The sequence below is a fragment of the Stylophora pistillata genome, chromosome 8 (genome assembly GCF_964205215.1).
Source record: "Stylophora pistillata chromosome 8, jaStyPist1.2, whole genome shotgun sequence".
NCBI lineage: Eukaryota > Metazoa > Cnidaria > Anthozoa > Scleractinia > Pocilloporidae > Stylophora > Stylophora pistillata.
The window spans coordinates 244,046-266,317 of record NC_142526.1 but is presented as its reverse complement, the minus strand read 5'-3'; the positions used below and the strand labels follow the sequence as shown (position 1 = coordinate 266,317).

Below are 22,272 nucleotides of genomic sequence, written 5' to 3'. Positions count from 1 at the left end.
GCCTATTTACATGAAACAAGTGTTATGACTGCTCGCAAATAAGATTTAAAATGTTGCAAAACGCAGTCAATCAAATACTATATGGAAAGTTTCCTCGCCTGGTTTATGAAAATTAACATTTCACTTTGACATGTTTCTCAAAAGATTGTCGTTAGATTAACAGGATTCTTTCACAGAAAACCTACCGTGAAATTACTGTCGAGAGGGTCTTTAAAATGGAGACAGTTGGTCAGCCTCAAACGTTAGACATTCATATCTTAAATTTTTTAGATCTTTTTGGCAGCACTTTCTTTTTCTCGTAATTATTCATCAGTTGAAGTTCGGCCTTTGAACATCCTAATATATAAAGATACAAAATACTGAAATGCTATATCAATACAATCACAAAAAGGTAAAATATTGTGATGCTATTACAACGTTTCCCTTTTTGGTTTTGTCGTCGGAATTACGTGAGCTTTTGGGGGCATCCTAATACCAAAGAAGAGCATAACTGTGATCCACGCAAAGATATTCATAATGAAAGGCAGAATAGAATACATACATAAATTTTCACATCCTAATGACTCTGGAATTGATGGATCAGAAGTCAATTGTCATTGAAATTTCCCACAACAGTGTTCGGCAATGATTTTGAACCTCAAGTATTTAATTCCTCCTCACTCACGGGCGAGCTTCCGGCGCTTTCTATTGTAAGAATATCATACTGACATCTCTTGAAAGACGTTTTGGCGGGTTGGTGGCCAATGGTGCATATCGTCTATTCGGTGTCTCTTAGGTTTCTTGAGACTCCTAGTATTAATCAGGTGGTTTTCGACGCGATATGAAGGTTTTTCGGGCGCTTTTTCGTTGGGTTTTGTTTCTTGTCTTGGCTTCACAATGCTTCAACCCAAGAACAGCCTTCGCTCAAGGTGGGTTATGGTAAAGAGTAGTTGTTTAATGTTGCTTGAAGATACTGGCTGCGTGTTAACATGCCACGCGTGGTATTTAACTTGTGTAGGGCCGACTTTAGTACCAGCATTTTGACTGATCTAGATAGCAAGATGACTTTCCAAATTAACATGTGTATTTTAAAACAGAGCGCAGGTCTCCTTGATAAGAGATGCCTTCAGAGTCTTGAGAAAAGTTAAACTTCATTGTTTAAAACAAACTTTTAAACAATTTGACCTTGGATCATGAACTCTTGAAATCTGTAACTCTCAATGGCTCTTGTAATATTACTTTTATGATTTTGCTTCAAGCAAAAAGCAATTACACTCATGTTTTCGTGCAGTTTAATGATTTGCGTGCCCTGTTTATCTCCAAACTCGAGGAGCATATTTCAGTTTTTCATAATTGTAGTTATGCAAATCAAAGTTGTAATTCCTACGACCGCGATATTTCTCAGTTTAGCATATTCTACATTATTAAGTTGCGGTCAGGGCCGCTTCATAAATCACATTCATTGCACATTTTGATTTGCATATTGTCTGTCACTCATAGTTAACAAAAAAAAAAAAAAAAAAAACTCACACAAGGAATCAAAAGCAAGCGTTACATCACAGAGTAAACATGTCCTCGAGCGTGACAGCTCCCACGAATTTTAGTCACACTAATCTTATCAGGACAAATGTGACAAAATTGACAGACAAATTGGTTTACGACCATATTAGGGTAACAAACGTTTGATAGAATAAAGTTCAGCTGAGATTGTGCTGTATGAAAAAGAAGCGCTCTGATTATAAAATGATAAACATTGAGTTAGATCAAGCTTTAACACAAATACTCTGTGTTAACACCTACGAGTAGTTATTTTGTCTCTGGTTTCAAGGTAAATAAGTTCAGTTCCTTAACCTACCTGTAAGAGGCGGTTTAGAGTGTAATAAAAGTCGTTATAAAATAAGCAAACATGTTAAACAATCAATTATTTAGTCTTGGGAAGTGGTCATTATTTTTGCCGGGGGAGGAGGCCCTGGAGGAGGATTGTTAGGGGTTTACACACTTTTCAGGGGGAACGGAGGGAGGTTTAGTCGTCGAAAACTAACTGACTGCCAATTGAATGCCAATATGGGGGGTCATAAAATATTAAAGAGCCTAATAACCGGCCTCTTATAAGCTCATTGAACCTTTTTTTCTAACAGAAAAGCTATGCAAAGATGTATTGACGGATTGTGAATACTTCTTCAATGTGGACGAATGCAACAGATACAGCGACCTTGCACGAAAATATTGTTCCGAGACATGTGACCTCTGTGAGTTGACAGACCAAAGCGTATCCCATAACCACGAAATAACGCCCAAAATGAAGTATTCTAGTCTGTACCCGCTATGTTTAAGCCATTTCAAACGCCTATGTTTTTTCTTTCTCAAGTGCTATTTTAAGTCAACTGGTTAGGGCTCGGGGTTACTATCAGCTTTGAGACGCTCCGTGTTCTCCGTCAAACGATGATAATGAATTGGTGACTGCATTATACGGCAAAATTATCACTGCTGTGGGAATAGTTGAGTCAAGTGACTTATGAGAATTCCATAGGCAAAGTCGCAGCTGATATTACTCTTTATGCTGTGTCTCCGTGGACATCTTCAACAAAAATTCCTGCGTAAGAGAAATCGTTTGCACGCATAACAATCTTTTCCTTTCGAGAGCATTTAATTTCCCCAATGTGAAATGCCTTATATAACCGCAACTGACTAGAAGCTAGAATCGCGTCCCTTTTTCTCGTAGAATCTATCATGGAAACGTTTTGCACAAAGATGTAATCACTAGGCCCAACTTTCATTCATAAATAAAAGCATCAGATTTCAATACATAATGTGTTTAATTAGCCTTTCTTTCTTCTTTCTTTCCTGAAAAATTTCCAGGTCCTACACTCAGTCCTACATTACTCCCAGGTTAGTCAATGCAAGGAAATATTCAATGAAGTCCCAGTTAAGGTGAAATACATTTTTTTTTTTTTGTTAACGCTTGGCGAGAATGTTTCAGTCCTTAAAAATCACGAAGGAGATTCAAGCTTAAACCTGATGAGAGCCGTCTAACGGAAAAGTGAGAGCGCCAGTAAAAAATAAAACTAACAAGGTTGATGCTGTCAAACCCCAAAACTATTTGTAGCCTGATATACTTCACCGCTTCCCATTCAAAGCTTTTGTCCTCAGCTTCACAATCATATATCTTTGTTAAGCGGTTTCAACTATTCACCTGTCTCTTTTGTCATTCTTTTGTGATCAGCATGTAGAGATATGTTGCCAGACTGTGCAGAATACATAAAGAATCCATCCCAGTGTCATGGAGCGAGAGAATTCTTTACAAAGTACTGCCCACGAACTTGTGGCTACTGTGGTAACAATTCTTGCATTTAATTATTTTCGCTCATGTTGGTTAGTTAAAGTTTTTTTTTTTTGTTGAGTTACTTACCATCTTTGATATGACTATACCAGGCCAGTTTCATTAACTTGATACGAAAAAGAGTATCCCCCCCCCCTCCCCCCTCGATGGGGTCTTGATCCAACGCAGTATCAACTCCCAGGATTTACCAAGTTTCCGTAAAAGATAACCGTTACCCATCTATACTCCTGGGTGAAGCGATGATGGCTCCGTGAGATTCAAGTGTTCAGTCTAAAACACAACACAGTTATTCGACCAGAGCACGTACCCAGTATATACCCAGATAGGTATGCATTGGCTACTAGTTTCTTTGATTAGCGCTTTTGCTTGTATTAGTTCTGCTTCGATGTAGTTGTCTTCTCTTCAAAAAAATGATTTGAAGATATATTCAAGATAATCAATTAAACTTTTCTATGTGTCTTCCTATCCTGTCAGAATGTAACGATATTCTTGATGATTGCTCCTCCTACGTCACTGATCCAAATCAATGTGAATCGTCTCCATTTTTCTCCAAGTATTGTAGAAAGACTTGCAAAATCTGTGGTACGTTTTTTAACATATTATCTTCCATTAAAATTCATCTTCTTTCCTAAAATGTTCTTGATATCTTTTTCCATACCTTATACTGAAACATATGTCATGTAGCCTAACTACACTATGATAAACATGGATAAAGGTCTACAAACCGCAGTCTTAATTGCTTAAAAAGCCTTTACTTATCTCTTAAAAGGTCAATTTTTGCCCAAAAAAGTTTTATTTCTCTGACAGATGTTTGAGTTTTTGCCTGAGATATGCTTTGTTTATTTTTATACCTTCTTTTCATTTCAATCAGACAGACCAAAGATAAAAACAATACAAACGTTTGACTAATGTTTGAGAAAATGATCAAGTTCCTCATCGGCAAAGAATAAACTTGGTGTTTTCTTCTTTCGGCGAACATCAGTCAGTTAGTGGATCAGAACGACTTTAATTGCTTTAATTAGTAATTCTTTGGTAAGTTAAGATATCTGAGAGATAAATAGAGCGTTTTTTTCTTTTCCTACAGAGAGCTGGAATTTCACAACTCCTACAACAAATCAACCTGTTACATCAGCTGTCACAGCTCCATCGACAACGACATCCTCCAGAGAATCCACATCAACTGAGTCTGCGAACACATCGACACTCACACCTACTGTCACAACACAAACAACTACAGTACCCATACCACCAGGGTCGATAGGTAATGGATATATCCTGAATATTAAATGATAAGCCAAGTGCTGGTTTGGCTATAACCCATCAATTAGCGTTGCGTTCATTTAAGTCCTCTTTATAAATAGGTGACACTGCAGGGTGAATATACTAGAAGTATGTACTGTTCCTAGGAGCCTAATTGGTTGACCTTGTTTCGAGCCAAATTTCATGCAGTACTTATAACAATAGGAGAAAAAGCAAAATTATATGCTTTTGGCAATTCTTGACCTTCAGGCGTTTGTTTGTTTGTTTGTTTTTTTTTTTGCAACTTCTGATCATGTGTTGCTGAATTTCAGAAATACGCTTAGAACAAGAACTTCTTCCGGAAAAGTTTTAGTCTCAAGCTCATTAAGTTGAGATAGACTCCATCTATTCATACATTTGTTCGTTCAATTTTTTAGTCATTTCATTCAGACAGTTTTGCGGATTCCTTCGCAAATTGTCTCAGTATATACTGTTTTGGGGAACCTTGTGTCGCAGGAAGGGAACCATTGTGTTAGGTATACCTTATCTTCCTTGTCTCATTTCATAGGTTGTGTAGACTCCCCAGACTGTACCTCAATGATTGAAAACGACAGAGAGCTGTGTAAAAAGCGTGAGGAGTTTATGAAGGAGTACTGCCCGGAGTCGTGTGGTTTCTGCGGTAAGATTAGTTAATAATAATAATAATAATAATAATAATAATAGTAATAATAATAATAATAATATTCTATTAATAATAATATTCTATTATTATTATAGAAAATAATCCTTTATTCACCATAATCAGGAAAGTTTCTAACAATAATTTTGATATAATAATAATAATAATAATAATAATCACTGATCGTCACTGATTAACTCTTTCATAGCCGAAATAAGTAATAGGTTTTTAAAGATTTTATAATGACTCTTTTAGATTCGGATAGCCAAAATGCCTATTTTTTTTATTTCTCGAGGGTTTTTTTTTTTTCACTACAGTTAACGGGCTACGCTCATGCGCCCCGTCACACGATTCTTACTCTATGTAGCATACAAAAGTTTTAAACTGCTGCATAAAATAATAATAATAATAATAATAATAATTTTTTATGATAGACCTTTATTCACTTTAATCACTAAAAATATTTACAGAAATTATGATAAAATGCTTAAAAATCGAAAAATGCATTAAAATGTCTAACAAAATTTTGAGAAAAGCTAGTGGATACACACTTTAAAAAGAAAATGGTGTTTCTCTGTCATATTTTATTCTCTCTAATCATCAAAAATATTTACATACAAATTAAGATAAAATCCTTAAAAGTCGAAACATACATGAAAATGTTGACTGACAAAAGATATAAAAAAAAACTAACTGGTGCACGTTTCGTTTACTTGTTGAACTTAAAGGAAGGAGAGGAAAAAAAAGAAATTAATAATAGTACTAAAAGTGGGGAAAATTAAAATATTTAATAGTGATTAGATCATGCCATTTGTTAGGATCTATTAATGAGATCCTAACAAATGGCAGCCTCTGAACTTTAAATATCTACGTCTACATTAGTAAAATCAAATTTGGGCCTTCTAATTGTTCTGGATGCTCTTAAGCAGATTAGGGCCAATCTTAATAATGCAGACGAAGCTTTTGCCCTGATCCAGGAAATTGTCTTTGAATAGTGTTCTCCTTTCTTGTCTGCAATGAGTTCTGCAAGGCGACTGTGATATCTCAAACATTCTTGGCCCATTCCACCAATCGAAGTAAACACAAGAGGCGTAAGTGAACCATGTTCGATGTGTAGAACACGTCATGAGTAGAAACGTTTCTTCTCATTCTCATGCATGCGGTAAATCTGCTGCGGTTCCAGATTTCTGTACGATTCAGCCGTGACAAACTCGAATATCGAAACATGCAGATTGATTGTGTTCCCAGAAAGCAAGAGCATGAATGTCTAGCCTTGCATCTTGCGCCATGTTGGAACCCCTGTTTAATTGCCCTCCTGTCGTGTCTTGGAGTTGAGGTTCGATTTCCACATCTTTGCAGACAATTCCTAAAAGCTCAGCTTCTAAGTCTCTAAGTTCGTTTTGGCGCTGTATAATAAAGCCACCCTTTTTGCAGACCATCGTATGGTCGATTGTGAACACGTCCCAGCAAGGACATTTGGAAGGAGTATCTTCGAATTGCCAGTCGTATCGTATTTAATAGCAAATCGGAATTCTCTTTTGTTGAGATTATATCCTTGCTCTCGTAATGGAAGGACGATTAACCATACCGATAAACCCTTCTCAGTAGCCAGATCTAGTGCTCGCTTGGTCCTAAGCGGTGCCCTCTCATAAACACTCTTCACTCTTTCTTTGACGTTTCCGTCCCTCTTATGCTGGGAAGTCTGTTTTAATGACTTTACTGCCGAGCCTTCTGGTAAGTGATGTTGTTGGGCTTTAATTTGTTAGACGAGCGGTGCAGTTGTTTCAACGGATGACTTGAACTCCCGCGGTGCTTCTATCAGCGGATTTCCAAGGCCAAGGCCACCAAAGCGAGGGGGTAAGGACAACACGTCTCTGTCCAGTTGATTACACTTGCGCCCAGTTATGGCAGGTATGAGGACATGTCTTATAGCACTTTCCAGAGGTTCTGTGAGATCCTGGGCGTCAGGAGGAATAGTCCGAAGAAAATAAGTCCAATTGTGTTTAAGGCCGATAATAATAATAATAACTATAATAATAATAGTAATAATAACGATAATAATAATAACAATAACAATAGTAACCTTTATTGAATCTAACATGAAAGTGTATAAAAAATAAAAAAAAAATCTGGCAAGTTACAATTCTCCTTTTAAGGAAAAATATCACTAACCTAAACTACATAATTACATGGCTATGAATAATAAAATTATAATGTGCTGTTAGTAGTCTATATCTTACTTTAAGTCTTTTGACAAAGGAAATGCAAAGTCTTCAAAAGTTCAACGCAAAAGAATTATAATAAAAATTTACTATAATGAAAATAATCTATAACTGATGAGTTTAAGGAAGTCTTGCTCGACCCTTCTCTACTTCCAGACTCCTGTCTTTAATGCCCAAGTTCCTCCTTCTCGGTGTTCTAGATCCCCTTAGACAAGAGCGCGCTCCGCAAAATTGCAAAGGACACTTTCGCTCTGACCCATGAAATTGTTGTGGTGTAGCTCTCTTGCTTTTTTGCAGACAATTGCTCGGCTAATCTTGAGTGGTACCTCAGGCATTCGTCAGCCATCTTCCCCGTCGTTGTAAATACCAGTGTGGTGAAAGTGCCTTGCTCTACTTCTGTTACACGGAAGTTGTATTTGCGCTTCTTTTTATTTTCATGAATCCTGTAAATCTGCGTGGGGCTAAAATCTCTCTATGAGTCTGCATTTGGATGACACACCCTTATATCGAAAAAAGCAGGAAAATGGTAGAATTGACTAGATTATTAGGATATTTCAAACGAGAAAATACTGATTTAAGTCGATCGCATTCTTCAGAGAAATAACGCCAATTAGATTATTAGTCGAAATGCACGATCAAGCATAGTTTTTAATAACCCACTTTTGTAACGATCATCTACATGGCTCTTGTAATGTAGTAAAAGGCCCGTATTTGTAGGTTTGACGTACACCTTGGTCTCAACATGTATACGTTTGTTGAGCAGCTGGGTGCCCAAAAAAGGGAGCATGCTGTTACTCTCTGTCTCCATGGTAAACTTAATAGAGGAATGGCACTGGTTTAAAATGTCGAGGAAATTGTCTGCTGATGCTTTGTTCGGCAGAATGGTCAATGTGTCATCAACAAATCTCTTGTAGTACGTGGGCATCAGTATTTTCTCGTTTGAAATATCCTGATAATCTATTCAAATCTACCATTTCACGGTTTGTTGCTGCCAAAGTATCTGATCAACCAGTTTCCTTACCAGCTGTCAGCGATCGATCGGACCCCATTCGCGTTGTCCTACCGTATAAAGATCAGGCATCCGCTGATATTGTTCGTGCCCAACTTAAAGATCTAAGTCATAGGATCCAGACGACCTTACAACCTGTATTTGTTAGCCAGAAGATTGGTCGAGACCTCAAATTGCGAGAAGCTAAGCCGCCGATTGTGAACCAACAGTGCCTTGTTTACAAATTTCAATGTGACCTGTGCGATGCAGGTTATGTTGGTTTCACACGCCGTCAGGTGCACCTGACGAGAGAGGACTTTTAACCCTTTCGAAACAGATCTGTAGTGCGAAGTTTTAATTTTTATTTTCCTAAATAATTGTTTACAAAGCTCCATGATTGTAGAGCACTTTCCGATTCAAGAATAAGGTTTTTTACGTTTTTACATATTGTATGTATATACATGTTGAGCAGAAAAATACGACTACGTTTATACCTCTACAAGCCTGTTTCGTGATTGCTCACTCATCAGGGGATTTTATTCAATAATAAAATACCCTGATGATGCAGGGATAAAAACGTAGTCGTCGTATTTTTCTACTCAACATATATTGCGTTCTAATTTTTATTTATCGAGCACTGTAATACGGAAAAATCGAAACACAGACTTCCTATACATATATCTATTTATATACATATCTAGATATATGTATATACACTTTGAGAAATAACTGAACCAACAGTTGGACATGGTTATTAACAGTAATCTTCAGTCTGAGGTCTGAGGTAAGGATAATTCAATATACAGCTTACAGATTTTTATCATCATGCAGGATACACCAGGTAGCAGATGAGTTCCAAGAAGTCCTCTGTCTTCCTTGTGAAAGCCTTACATGCGCGTTTACAAGAGGTGTATTCCACTGCAAGTATCAATTATTTAATGGATTAAGTGCAGTTTTGAACTCACATTTAACACGTTTATTTTAGATGACGATTCCTACTGTGAAGATGAAATGCCAGAGGAATGTTCCTTTCTTTTTGAAAGAGACGAAGCGTATTGCAAATTCGAACCAGAGTACATGGAGAAAAACTGTGCTAAGACTTGTGGATTATGTGGTAAGTATGGCAAACAAACTAGTGCGCGTAAAAGCATTCGAAGGCACAAGCGTCTCAGGGATATCGTGTTCGGGCCCAAACCCGCAGGGTACGAATCATGAGAGCCCCGGATCGAGATACTGGGCATGTGACTTAGTTACTCCTCCCCAGCATAGTTAAGTTATTGAAATATTATGGGTTGTTTTGTTCATAAGCATGCTCAATCTATTACGTCGAAGATTTGTTTTGTAGTCCAGCGAGTTGATCAGAAGAAGCATAGCAGATACGTGTTGAATTTAACACACTGAGTTCACATTATGATGTTGAATCTTTCAAATATTCCACTGCTGTTTTTTCTGCACTTATTCGTTAACTATAGCTGAGAGAAAAGGATTGTGGATAGCACTCAAGAAGTGGACAGAAATACACGATTACGTCTCGTGTTTCTCCCTATACACTTCTTTCGTTGCTTAGCTGCTTCCTGCGTGCTTTACAACAGAACAGAGCACAGTCAAGGCTTCTTTATTTGTTAATTTAACCACATCCATTTGGTTTGTTAGATTGTCGCGATATTTTACCGGTGTGCGCCTCTATTGTTGCAAACAATGGAGGTTACTGCGAAGCTAATCCTGTGTTCATGAAAACAAACTGCCCCAGATCCTGTAACTTGTGTAAAGGTAAGATACACTTATCCTGATATGTCCACAGCAAACTACGTAGTTTGACGGTTGGGTATTCTTTAGGGTTTTCCAGGACGGTTTTTCGTTTAATTTAATCTTGTGAAAAATATCATTTTTCTAAGTTATGATTGTTTTTAAACTGAGAATTTACTTCGTATCATTATGGCGTTCCTAAGCAAGTTGCACGACATAAATGTAAGGTCCCCTGCAAGTTCTATCTCATCGTCTACAAAGTGTTGCTATATATCTCGCCCAAAGGCCACAGCTAAAAGTTTCACTATACTTCACTACATATTATATAACCGCCTAGCGTTTAGATTTGCCTGGCACACTTTCCCGAAGGCGTGAATACGCAAGTATTATATGTTCCTTTGCAAATTTTGTCACAGTGTGCAAACAATTAATCCTGATGTAACAAGGTCAAATGAGTAGTGTTGCCAACTTTCTTCTGTTTCAGGTAGTAATGGTAATGTCAGGTCACCAAGCCCAGTTGGTAAGAAAATTCATTTAATGAATTTCATGTTTTTTAGCTGGTTAACTGGTGTCCTTCCTCACAAATCCATCGTGGAAAGCAATTACGTTTAGTTGAACCGAAGCTCCGGTCCTATAAAGCTTTTTTTCTAGTTAGGTATTTTCTATATACTTTAACTTTTTACAGACTTTGATAAATTGAAATGTCTTAGTACTTTATGAGATGCGTATTTGAGAATATCAACATGTTAAAATTGAGCACAACAGGTATTAAATTATATTATATATACAAGGCTAAAAAGATTAAGAAAAATTATTAAAATGTTAAAACCAAACGTTTTCGGCTGTTTGCCATCATCAGGGTTGAAAGTGTTTCACCGTCTGTACATGCCTATATATCTTATGTGATTCCCGATGGAAAAAGTTTGGAGACAAAAGTATTGACTTGTTTGTTAAAACTGGGGCGGAATTGTTGGATCATTAGCCCCTCGACGATCCTGCGCTTGTGAAATATTTCTGCTGAGGAGAGAACACGCCAAGTGAAAGAATGTGATGGATTTTCCCGCAAGTGTTTTGCAGGTTCAGAGGTGTGAGTAGGATTTAAATGCTCCGCAATATGTACTGCTAGATTTCTCACAGTTTCGCCAATGTAATCAACGCCACAAGAACAATCTCCTTTGTAAACAACTTTGGATCTGTGAGTGTTCTTGTCTTTGTTGTTAAATAGGCTTTTAATTTGCCTTGTTTGCCACAGGATTACAAAGATGAAATTAGAATTGGTGAACTCGTTGAGTCTTTTAACACACGTCTTACCGAGTTTTTCGTTTTTACCGCAAAAAGGAATCTTGATAAAGACTTCCTTTCGTTCTTCGAAGAGAAAATTCGGAATGATGTTGTCATCTTGTGATGGGTCGTTTAGAAAGTTGTTGATTGTATGCGAAATAAAACGTTTGGGATAACCTGCATTGATAAAAGATTTTTCAAGAGTTTTTATGTCCTCGTCAAGATCGGTAGAGATGCGTTTGGCTCTATGGAGTGCGCCAGCGATACAATTCCTTTTCCATTTAGTAGGGACCTCAGATTTCCAATGTGTTGGTAGTTTTCCCGGTTTCTTGAAAACGCTGCAATTGAACTTGTTGTTATAATTAAAGGAAGTATCGAGGAAGTGGTTAGGGTTTTCCTCGGCAGTGAAAACAATGTAGGGTGATAGTGATTTAGCCGTTCAAATAGTGCATCAGGAATCACATAAGATATATAGGTATGTACAGACGGTAAACACTTTTAACCCTGATGATGGCAAACAGCCGAAAACGTTTTGTTTTAACATTTTAATAATTTTTCTTAATCTTTTTAGCCTTGTATATATATAATATCTTTCATGAAGCGAACATTATGGACAAGTATTAAATTGTTATCATTATTATATAATTATGCATTAATTGGTGATTTTGTTCATTTTTTTTTTTTTTTTTGGTTTCTCTTAAATTTTCTCTTTTTCGGTTGATTCACAGATTGTGTTGATAAAAGGAAACAATGCGCCAAGTTTGCAAGGGTCAGGAACTACTGTTCTTATCAAGCTGTATTTATGAGAGAAAATTGTCCAAAATCGTGTCAGTTTTGTCAGAAGGTAAGAAGAAATATATTTGAGAAGGTTAGGGGAAATATCTGCATGATTTCAACGAAACATACGAGTGACCAAGAATCATCGACGAAATATGCGTCCGTGAGTATTTCAAAGATACTTTTGAGGAATTTGCGAATTTAACGAAATTGAACCCGATGAAATATTTAGCAGCCCCGTGATGACTCACAAGAAAAAGAGTTCATTGATTAAGAAACGCATTCCAAATCTATCTTCTTTTCACATCACTCCATAAATTATTTCCCAGTTTCCCTCTTCCCACCCACCTAATCAGGGGAGATGTTGAAAGTGGAACGGTTTTGACGAATTTACAGTCGTAAGAAATCTTACTTTTTTTACTTTTTCGTTCGCATTAATTTTCAGTGCGCAATATATATTCAGTTCAAAAGTGAAACAACGCCGAGAAAAAATCTCAGGAAATCAAACTTAGCTGTGTAAACCAAGTGCAGTATCTAACAGATGTGAAACGACAAACTGTCACAGGAACATTATATTGTCCAAACATGATGTCATCCTCAGCCAACAGTTAACACAGCTGAAACCATAACATGCCATAACGTCTCTCGATCCACAGATATGTTTTCTTAGCTTGTCAAATAGTTTCCTTCGGATTCGACTTAGCTTTGTTAAAATTGCTTCACCTCTTATAAATGCTCTTACACCGAGTGATTAGTGAGAGCTACCAACAGAAAGACTCTGGCCTACCAAAGAAATGTTCTCCAAAATTTGTAGCTGTGTTTTGCTCATGTGCTTCATGAATAGTTGCCGTTCTTGTCCAAAGGTACGAAATTTTTATAATTAAGCGTTTTTCGACGGTTAAATTGAAATTTGCTTTTCTAACAAAAGTGTCAGGTACCAGCAGATTGTTTTATCACTTCTCGCACTGAGAACTTTTTTCCAGGGCCGGTACCTTTTTTTACGAGTGGTCAAAGAAACTCGCCTCAATTCACCAAAGTGCTTTCCCTCGAGGTTTTTAAAGTTTCCAAGGGAAAATGTTATTTAAATGATCCTTACCTAATCAGGATAGGTCCAGTGTTGCGATTTAGAGTTGTTAGCTAAAGTGCGTTGTTTATATTAACGTGCTGGAGCGTCACTTCGATTCTTGGTGAAGTGAGTCTTGCTTTCGTTCGTCAGAGAACATAATATAGCTAACCATCATATGACAATTTCGTGAGCATTCTGTACACGTTTCTTGTAGTAGCATCACTACACGTTTTATTTCCTTCATCAGGAGTACAATTTTGCCATCAATACAGAATGGAATGGATCAAAAATAAACCACTCCCCTATCACTTTCCAAATCAGTGCCCAGGACTCTCGAACCGTGCGTATTTCCGTCAGTGGACCATTCTTCAATGATCCAAACCCTCCACCGTGTAATGCAGGAGCTGCTTGTGATGGATTGTGGGATTTTGAAGGTACGACTATAAGTTCATGACTTCTGTAAACTGCACTTTCAAGAGTTTGGGAGGTAGCTTTTCTTCACGATTCGTAGCCGGGCCAAATATTTATTACTGAATTTTTTTCCTTCTAGCCAAGACTTTTATGATCAGTTCTTCAAATCCGGTCAAATAGTAACCGGCTTGTAAATGGTGCCAGCAATATCGCGTACCTCACCGTTAATTCCACAGTCCTTTGAAAAACTTATCATGATTTATCTTTTAAAAGTAGACAAAGAAACAAGTGAACAAATAGTGGATACACAATCAAATACAGATAAAAGTAGTTCTCTTTCTTTACACAGTTTAACGAGGATAAAAACTAGATTTATCATCATCCTGAGAAAATTACATACTCAGGTCGGTTCGCATTGATTATATTATTCCTTATTACTTTCATTTCTAATTTCAGTTGCTGAAGTCTTTTTCCTTGGAGAACGGGAAAAATACCTAGAAATCGAGCTTAGTCCGTAAGTGTTGCCTTTCACCTAATATTTTACTGTTTGAAAAATCTGAAACGAATATCAAGCATTTGCAGACATCCAACCTACTCGAGAATTAAAAATTGCGTTTCCTTTCTCTTGAGACTAGCTTGGATGGGAGGGGTAAATTCATCACTCGAGAATTAAAAAATTGCCTTTCCTTTCTCTTGAGACTAGCTTGGATGGGAGGGGTAAATTCATCACTCGAGAATTAAAAAATTGCCTTTCCTTTCTCTTGAGACTAGCTTGGATGGGAGGGGTAAATTCATCACTCGAGAATTAAAAAATTGCCTTTCCTTTCTCTTGAGACTAGCTTGGATGGGAGGGGTAAATTCATCACTCGAGAATTAAAAAATTGCCTTTCCTTTCTCTTGAGACTAGCTTGTATGGGAGGGGTAAAGTCATCACTCGAGAATTAAAAAGTTGCGTTTCCTTACTCTTGAGACAAGCTTGGATGGGAGGGGTAAATTCATCACTCGTGAATTAAAAAAATGCCTTTCCTTTCTCTTGAGACTAGCTTGTATGGGAGGGGTAAATTCATCACTCGAGAATTAAAAAAAATGCCTTTCCTTTCTCTTGAGACTAGCTTGGATGGGAGGGGTAAAGTCATCACTTTTCCTTCACGCAGGAGTCTCATGCCGTCCTGAACCCGCTCTCCTTGTCCCTACCCTACCTTGGTTTAGTAGCTTGGCCGACCGGCAGGGACACCGCAACAGCCTGTGCCAATTATTGCGGGCCCAGTAAACCCACCCATCCCACCCCAAGGGAGGACATCCATCACAGTAATCTCGTTCGTGGGAAATTAACGTCTCCTTCCCCCAACCCTGCAGGAGACGGGACCTCCACTTTATTCGTCCCTATCCGAGAAGACTAGAATATCAAACCACTTCTTGATGTTATAGAAAGGTAGCAAGTTAATAATAATAATAATAATAATAAAATCTTTATTACCGTGTCAATGTATTTAGCTCATAGAGCTAATTGGGGACACCTACTTTTACTAAATTAATAAAAAAAAAAAAAAAAAAAAAACTATGTACAGTATCATAATAAGTAACAATACAGCCGATAAACTATGCATTAAAATTTTAAAATATTCAGAAATATCAACAGTGTTCAGATAACATAAAAATACTTGTACCATGCAGATAATTAAAAAAAAAAAAAAAAAAAAAAAAAATCACGTGCTGCAAAGATTGCAGCAGTTGCCACTGTCTTCCACTAGGCTGACCAGGTCAACTCTACGGATTCTAGTTTTAAAGATACTAAGGCTTGGTAGTTCACGCATACCATTTTCTAATTTGGACCAGATATATGGTCCTTGATACCTTAGTGTGTGTTTACCATAGCGTATAGTGTTAAATCGTGGTATTTCAAAGTCACTATTCCTAAGGTTATAACGAGTACCCTTTCGAGTAAATATCTCAGATATGTAGCTGGGTACTAGATCGTTCTTTACTTTATACATTAGTGTTGCTATGTCCTGTAAGCGTCAAGTTCTTCTCAATTATTTTAAGACCTTGAGTGTTGGTTCGGGCGGGGCTCGAACCCTCGACCTTCCGCACAACAGTCCAGCGCACTATCCATTGAGCTAACTGGCATGGGCGGCGGTACCTAAGGAGTTATTGATATTCCACGTTGTCTTGCCCCTTGTTTTTGTTTGTAAGTAAATCAAAATATCCTATTTATTTTTTTTCAGGCACGGACAGCACTTACTTCTTCTTTTAAATGGAGTGCGAAAGAAATTCTTAGTAAGTAGAACTTAACTCTACAGAAGATTTGTTTGCCAGATCAGTCATTTCCATTCTATGCAATCCAGTTCATTGGTAATTGAAAGTTTGCACAGAAAATCGCTCCCCTTTTTTTCTTTCATTCTGTCTTTTGCAGCGACTGATGGTTCGTTTCTTGTGCACCCCATTCTGAGTAACGCGCACATTCAAATTAACACAGCCGGCAAACAAAAGTGACTTAAATTTTCCTCGCATTTTTCGTTTGACAGGACAAACTTCCCATTAATTACACAGCCACAATCGACCGCGCAAAGAATACCTGGAATGGTACTGCTGATATCCCAATCGACTACTTTCCACCTGGAGTGAGGAAAATCAATGCATACGCTATTCATGGCTCGGGGAACCAAAGGAAATACGAGTCACTGTATCCTGCATCAGCTGATGTCATTAATCCGGACTTGTAAGTTCTTTTAAGAGAGAGCCCATGACTGTCGCATAATTTTGATCGGGTGGGAACATAATTAGTAGAGGGGTCCTCCTCTACTAACTATGGTGGAAAGGGTATTTGTGTTGCTTTTCCACGCACTATGATTGATGCAGAAACTCGTCACACCTGTCAAACGATCTGATACAAAAGTAAAATCAATCCTGATTTGTCGCCCGAGTATTTTTGCGCTTCAGCCGTATACACGTTCACAATGAATTCTCATCAGCTCTCTTTGATCACGCGACTTAAATCAAAGCAAGGCTTTCATCTCAACCTTTCCCTTTCTATACCCTTACTACAAAACAGTTTCTCAGCCTTCTCAGTCTTGGGCTTATTTCTGATCGTCCCCACTTAGTCTGAGCAGGACATCTAATGAATCTAAGATTGGAACATGGCTAATACTCCCATCGATTAACTTTTCTTTTTTCTCTTTGCAGCCATCGTCTGGAATTTTTCAAGCCGTTTGATTTTGACGCCATGTTTACCTTTTCTTGGAGTAAGCCGCAATCACATTATTGGAAGAATGTCAAAAGATTACTGAGAGCAAGATTCAGAGCTTGATTACTAACTAAACATGCTGTCAATAAATTGAGAGAACCTAAATGAAAATATTGCTGTAAAATAAAATTACGGCAGCGAAGAGTCTGTCAAGGAGCTGCCCCGAGGGAAGAACAAGGGCGTTGAACAAATCTTTTACCTCCTATTGATGCTAAAAATGTCGTAGAACTGATGTCCCTTTCCTAAATCGACAGTTTATAATTTTACCGCTGAAAGACTTCTTCAAGACACAAGAAAGACAACAGGAGCACTTTCACTAAAAAACTTCCTTATCTACCTCACTTTACCTTGGGTGACTTCTTCAATTTAGCGATTTACCCCTACAGACCCCTAGAGATGGGAAAAAAAGGGAATATTCCTTACCCCACAACGGATTTAAAAGCCTCAAGTTGAGAAAGGGTTAATCATCGGCATTTGCTTAATATCTAAAATCATCTTTCCATCGACTTTATAAATAAATTTGTACATAGTCACTGGTATTCCAGCCACCGCCAAATCTAAATGGTTTGTAAACACTTTCAAACTAAGTGCATGAGTTTAATGGCGGACGTGACACCTGTATAATGATTGACCTTTAGGCGTGATAGACATCACCTGCTCAAATTCAACCCAAGGCTCCTTTAAAATACACTTCTGTTGAGTCTTTGCCATCTTTGAAGCAGTTTTCATGTAATTACTCGCTTGATTTCCACACTCAGGGAAGTTCTTGTCCTTAGCACTCAACATAGACACGCTTTCCTGTTGGTCAGCAGCTATCTTTCGATCTATGATAGCAACATCTCACATACCAAACTTGCCACAGCAACCCCATGACAAATTCACTCAAATGGATACAGAGCTATCATGCGCTGTTCGTGAAACACCAGATCATTGGACAGATTAAATTCTTAATCTGCAGTTCATTTCCCACTCCCAGGGGAGCAGGAAAAGCTGACTCGAACATATTAACCACTGTTAAACAGGAAGGGTGTTAGAAACTGTTTTTGTTACTGCAGATGAGAAAAGCTTGGTGAAAAATTTCATGCCTGTTGTCCCACCAGGAATATAGCTAACAAAGTACCTATGGATAAAAAGCAGAGGAGCAAATATTACATAGTTGATGTTAACTAGTTACTATGTTGTAAATAAACAGATCAGTCACATTTCACCATAAGGTCATGTTATTTTAGCTTTATTTCCCATATTTTCCTGCATATCCGCTGTCATTTTTTTGCTTTTGATTAGCCTTACACACAATGTGCTTCATTTGGCACCATTGCGACTCAGTGGATCAGTGGAACCAAACTTACCATATTAAGGAAAGAATCTGGACCAAAGCACAAACTGCAGTCAGTATCGTACTCTTTACCTGATGTAAGAATTTGTATAATTATATCAACTTATCAGTATTTGAATACAAACTTGCTTAAATGTATGAGTAACCTACCTCATCTAGGTCAGATGATGAAAAAATTTGATCATGTTGTGGTGATGTGGTCAAAAAATTTGATCATGTTGTGGTGTTGTGGTCTATCTTTGTGCAGTGTCTATCCAGGGTGAATTGGGGGGGAGGCGTGGTGCCTCGCATGGACCTTGTGTTCCTTTCGCACTAACCCTTCCGGGTGTAGTCACACCCGGTAAAGTCATTAAAACAAAAAACAATAAAACAAAACAAAATGAATTGCACTTTTAGATCATCTGTCAATGGCTAATTAATATTCAACTTCTCTTTGTATCTTATATTTGTATGGCTTCTTTTTAGTAATACGAAAAAATGTAATTGACCATAAAGGGCATCTAATTAACTTGCCATATTATGCCCTTCTCTTTCTTGTAATTATTCATTAGATTCTAATTTGTTGAAATGGAGGAAATAAAAAATACAAAAAAATACAAAATACTATATTCTACAGCGTAATCATTTTATTGCATGAGTGTGCACCAATACTTACAATCATTGCCATGTAAAGTGTTGCAAACATTGATCCAAAGTAGGCAGCAGTGAAAGGAAGCCTTTCAAGTGAACACAGGTGTTTGATATGATTGACTGGACCCCAAAGTAAAGAGAAACTGGAATGAAAACAAAAAAAAAATTTCAATTAGGCCTTATAAGATTCTAATGAACATAGTACACATTGTCCAATTGGTCAATTCAGTTTCCAAGCAGATGCTTTATCAGGTTATTGAGCCCATGCATTACTTGTTACTAGAACCCATTGTTTACAGGCTTATAACATGATAAAGCCACATGGGACACTTGGAAACCTTATAAATTACTAGTCGAAGGTGAGTGATTCATAAGCATTCTTCGTGTTCTCCTGACATTCCAAGTGGCTTTATCACGTAATAGAGCCCAGAAAAATGTGTTCTATTGCTTAACGAGAGAAATCGCAGTTTAGAGTTAAATGAGCTCTAAGTGCTCACCTCCCGCTTGCCCCCATTCAACTGTAAAATAATGCGAAAAAATTATGCCCCTTCTGAACATGTTTGTCTGTTTTGAACATGATTGGAGACTGTTCAAAACAGTCAGCAGAAAATTTAAGTTGGCCTTTTTTTTAATTGTCACACATATGCTTAAACACAAGCCACAACATACATGAACCTGTAGCTTACTTTTTGATATTATCTCTGTATACAAAACATATTTATTCATTTAATACATAGAAATTAATGAGATATCTAAACTTCACCCATTTCAAGTACATGATATCTTTGTTTTACTCAGGGAACATACCATTAATATATTTTCACACAAGCATTTTCCTCTAAACAGCACAAGGGGGTAGAATTCAACTTTATTCAAATGGACTCAACATGTTTTCCATAGAAAGAATTCTTTTGTATCTCTGTATTCACAGCTGAAGTAACATTACCAAGGTTACCAGCAGCTGATCTTTGAATTTGGTGTCCATAAAATGTTGTTAGCATATGTAGCAAGGAATCATAAGTTGATCCAATAACAAATTCTCAGAACTAACATTATATAAATTGTGTGGTAAACAGCTGTGAGGAGAATTGCTAACCAAAAGCTACGTCAATAAAAAATCAGCTACTAAGAATGAACTCAAATAATCAATAAGGACCAAAGTGCATAAGATACATTAAACACATTACCTTCCTATGGTAAACAAACTTCCCATTGTGTAGAGCAGGACAAATTTTCTTGCCTTTAACAGCATAACAGGTGCAATAAGCCCAGCCTATAATAAGTTCAAAATCCAGAACAGTCACATGAAAAAGAAACAAAGATAGTCCAGTCTGTAAAGACAGTGAAGGGTGACTGCTCCATATTTAGGTCATTTTATTTTTCAGCAACATACTTATAACCCTTTAATTTCTAAGACACTGACCAGCTTTTTATTTCTCCTTACAGTATCACCCTTGAATCACAAGAAAAGGTCATGAGAATTGAGAATATGATCACCAATTTAAGAAGCTCATGATTATCAAACAAATTCTTCTTGTCACTGTACCACAGGAAATGCAAAGAGAACAGTTTGGAGAATGAAAGAAATCAACAGTGGTTTAGCATGGTCTGAACTCTCGTCAACAACAACATTCGTCATCACGGTGGTAAAAATGAGGTGCCACCAAGTGAGTCCCCATGCTTGATACTTTGCATGACATGTTCAGGTCAGCAGCATAGTCTGTACTGTATAGTACAATAGAAAATTGGCCAATCAGATTGTATCATTACTGCCAATTGATAATTTTTTTGTGGTCAAATATGAATTCTAAAGTTAGGCTCTAGAGGGTTTGGAGTATTGCTGTCAGTTATAATAATAATTAGTTTGACAGTAGTAAATAAAAAGATAAGTGACAATGATTTACAGTGAACAACCTGGAGAGGTGTGGTCTTAATCTCGGTCTGATATATTTTCTGTTTATTTTTAATTTGCTTTGTTTAATTTCTACTGAAGTGAAATGAAATCAACACCTTTTCACTGAAGGGGAAAGGTCAACATTTAGCAAGTCAAAGATAGCATTGACAAAAACTTGAGTGGAAGAGGGTTTGCAAAGGATACACCAACCTTACTGGCCATGAGGAGCAAAATCTTGGTGGGAACTACCGAAGTGCTATAATAAGTAGGTAATTTACATGCAAAGTGTATGTGGCATGAGTACAATGTTTTCTAAAATGTAAAAAAGTCAATTCTGACCATTTGAGATTAATCCTTTAACTCACCATTACAAAGCAGAAGATTCCCAGCAGCAGAAAAAGAAAGAAACCTGTGATTCGTTGTGTTTTAGACTGTCAACAAATAATGAAATGAGACACTGCATTCATACATTGGTACTGATGAACCTGTCATGGGATTTTCTTCAAATAAATATAAGGCTCTCTTGTACACTGAATTTGTACACTGCATTTAATTTTCTTGCATCAACAGAATCTGATGTCATTAGCGCGGTAATTTTGTATTCCTTGCCTGATTATAACGTTTTCAAGGTCACATCGCTTGCCGCTCTTACCCTTTGAAAAGTGTAGAACTGATAATAACGCGTCATATTTAGCAAGTCATTTAGTAGATATGAAATGTTATAACTTACATTCAAACTTATGACTGATTAATAAGATGTTCAAAAATAAAAGGAAAATAAAAATACACAATTTCCATATCAAAACCTACTAATGAAGGTAAAAATGGGTCCTTTTCTCCTTTGGCAATCCAATTTCCCCATCCATTCGCGGAAGAGGAATTCGAACTTTGACTGGTTTGATTGGTCCTTGAGGAAGAAGAGCCATTTTTCGATGAGGATCCAAAGGAAGTAAAATCTTTCAGAGCAGAAATTTTTCTATCTAGGTCCATATTTTCATCAGCTTTTTCTATCTACTTTATCAAATTTACTCGGTAGACTTTGTATGTTGATGTTTCTTAAATTTTGAGTGCACGTTCTCGTTATGTGTTCGAACTCACTGCTCGTGAAATTCGCGGGCTCAAGTAGATCGAGTCTTTTAATAGCAGGCGAGACAATCGCGATCGCGCGAGACAATCGCGAGCAGTAGAGCAATAGAGACAGTTCAAGGCGAAATTAACACCCACTTAGGTTTACAAATACTGGTTGCAGGACTAATATTTATAAATAGAGTTTTTTTTTCCCAGATCCGTTAAAGAATGGAACGAACTTCCCGACACAATTATTAAAGCTGCCAACACAGAGGCCTTCGAAGTTTGCCTCGAGGGCTCAGACCAGGTCCAGTTGAGCATTTGAACATTATTTACATGTAAAATTTTTTAATTTTTTTAAAATTTATTTTT

General features: G+C 37.2%; 2 protein-coding genes and 1 pseudogene across 3 annotated transcripts; 1 reads left to right on the top strand and 2 right to left on the bottom strand.

Moving 5' to 3' along the window:
- The first annotated feature begins 768 nt into the window (after positions 1–768).
- On the top strand, positions 769–18,909 carry LOC111332003 (uncharacterized). Of its 2 annotated transcripts, none has more exons than XM_022937256.2 (16): positions 769–908; positions 2,118–2,228; positions 2,839–2,868; positions 3,203–3,313; positions 3,794–3,901; positions 4,404–4,580; positions 5,127–5,237; positions 9,433–9,561; positions 10,101–10,217; positions 10,678–10,713; positions 12,203–12,318; positions 13,565–13,751; positions 14,185–14,242; positions 15,954–16,005; positions 16,254–16,447; positions 16,912–18,909. In XM_022937256.2, exons 1-16 carry the CDS (start codon positions 821–823, stop codon positions 17,033–17,035), a joined length of 1,749 nt encoding a protein of 582 aa, XP_022792991.2. In that variant the 5' UTR covers positions 769–820; the 3' UTR covers positions 17,036–18,909. The 2 variants fall into 2 exon arrangements, with proteins under 2 accessions (XP_022792991.2, XP_022792990.2); XM_022937255.2 differs by having other exon boundaries at positions 10,672–10,713.
- On the bottom strand, positions 11,092–11,939 carry LOC148724342 (uncharacterized; annotated as a pseudogene).
- Positions 17,209–21,953, bottom strand: LOC111332005 (uncharacterized). The gene is made up of 6 exons (XM_022937264.2): positions 21,643–21,953; positions 21,198–21,263; positions 20,126–20,211; positions 18,964–19,081; positions 18,322–18,380; positions 17,209–18,092 (listed from the first exon to the last, which is right to left on the bottom strand). The coding sequence occupies exons 1-6, from the start codon at positions 21,820–21,822 to the stop codon at positions 17,987–17,989; spliced, it is 615 nt and encodes a 204-aa protein (XP_022792999.1). The 5' UTR covers positions 21,823–21,953; the 3' UTR covers positions 17,209–17,986.
- Positions 21,954–22,272: the final 319 nt, after the last annotated feature.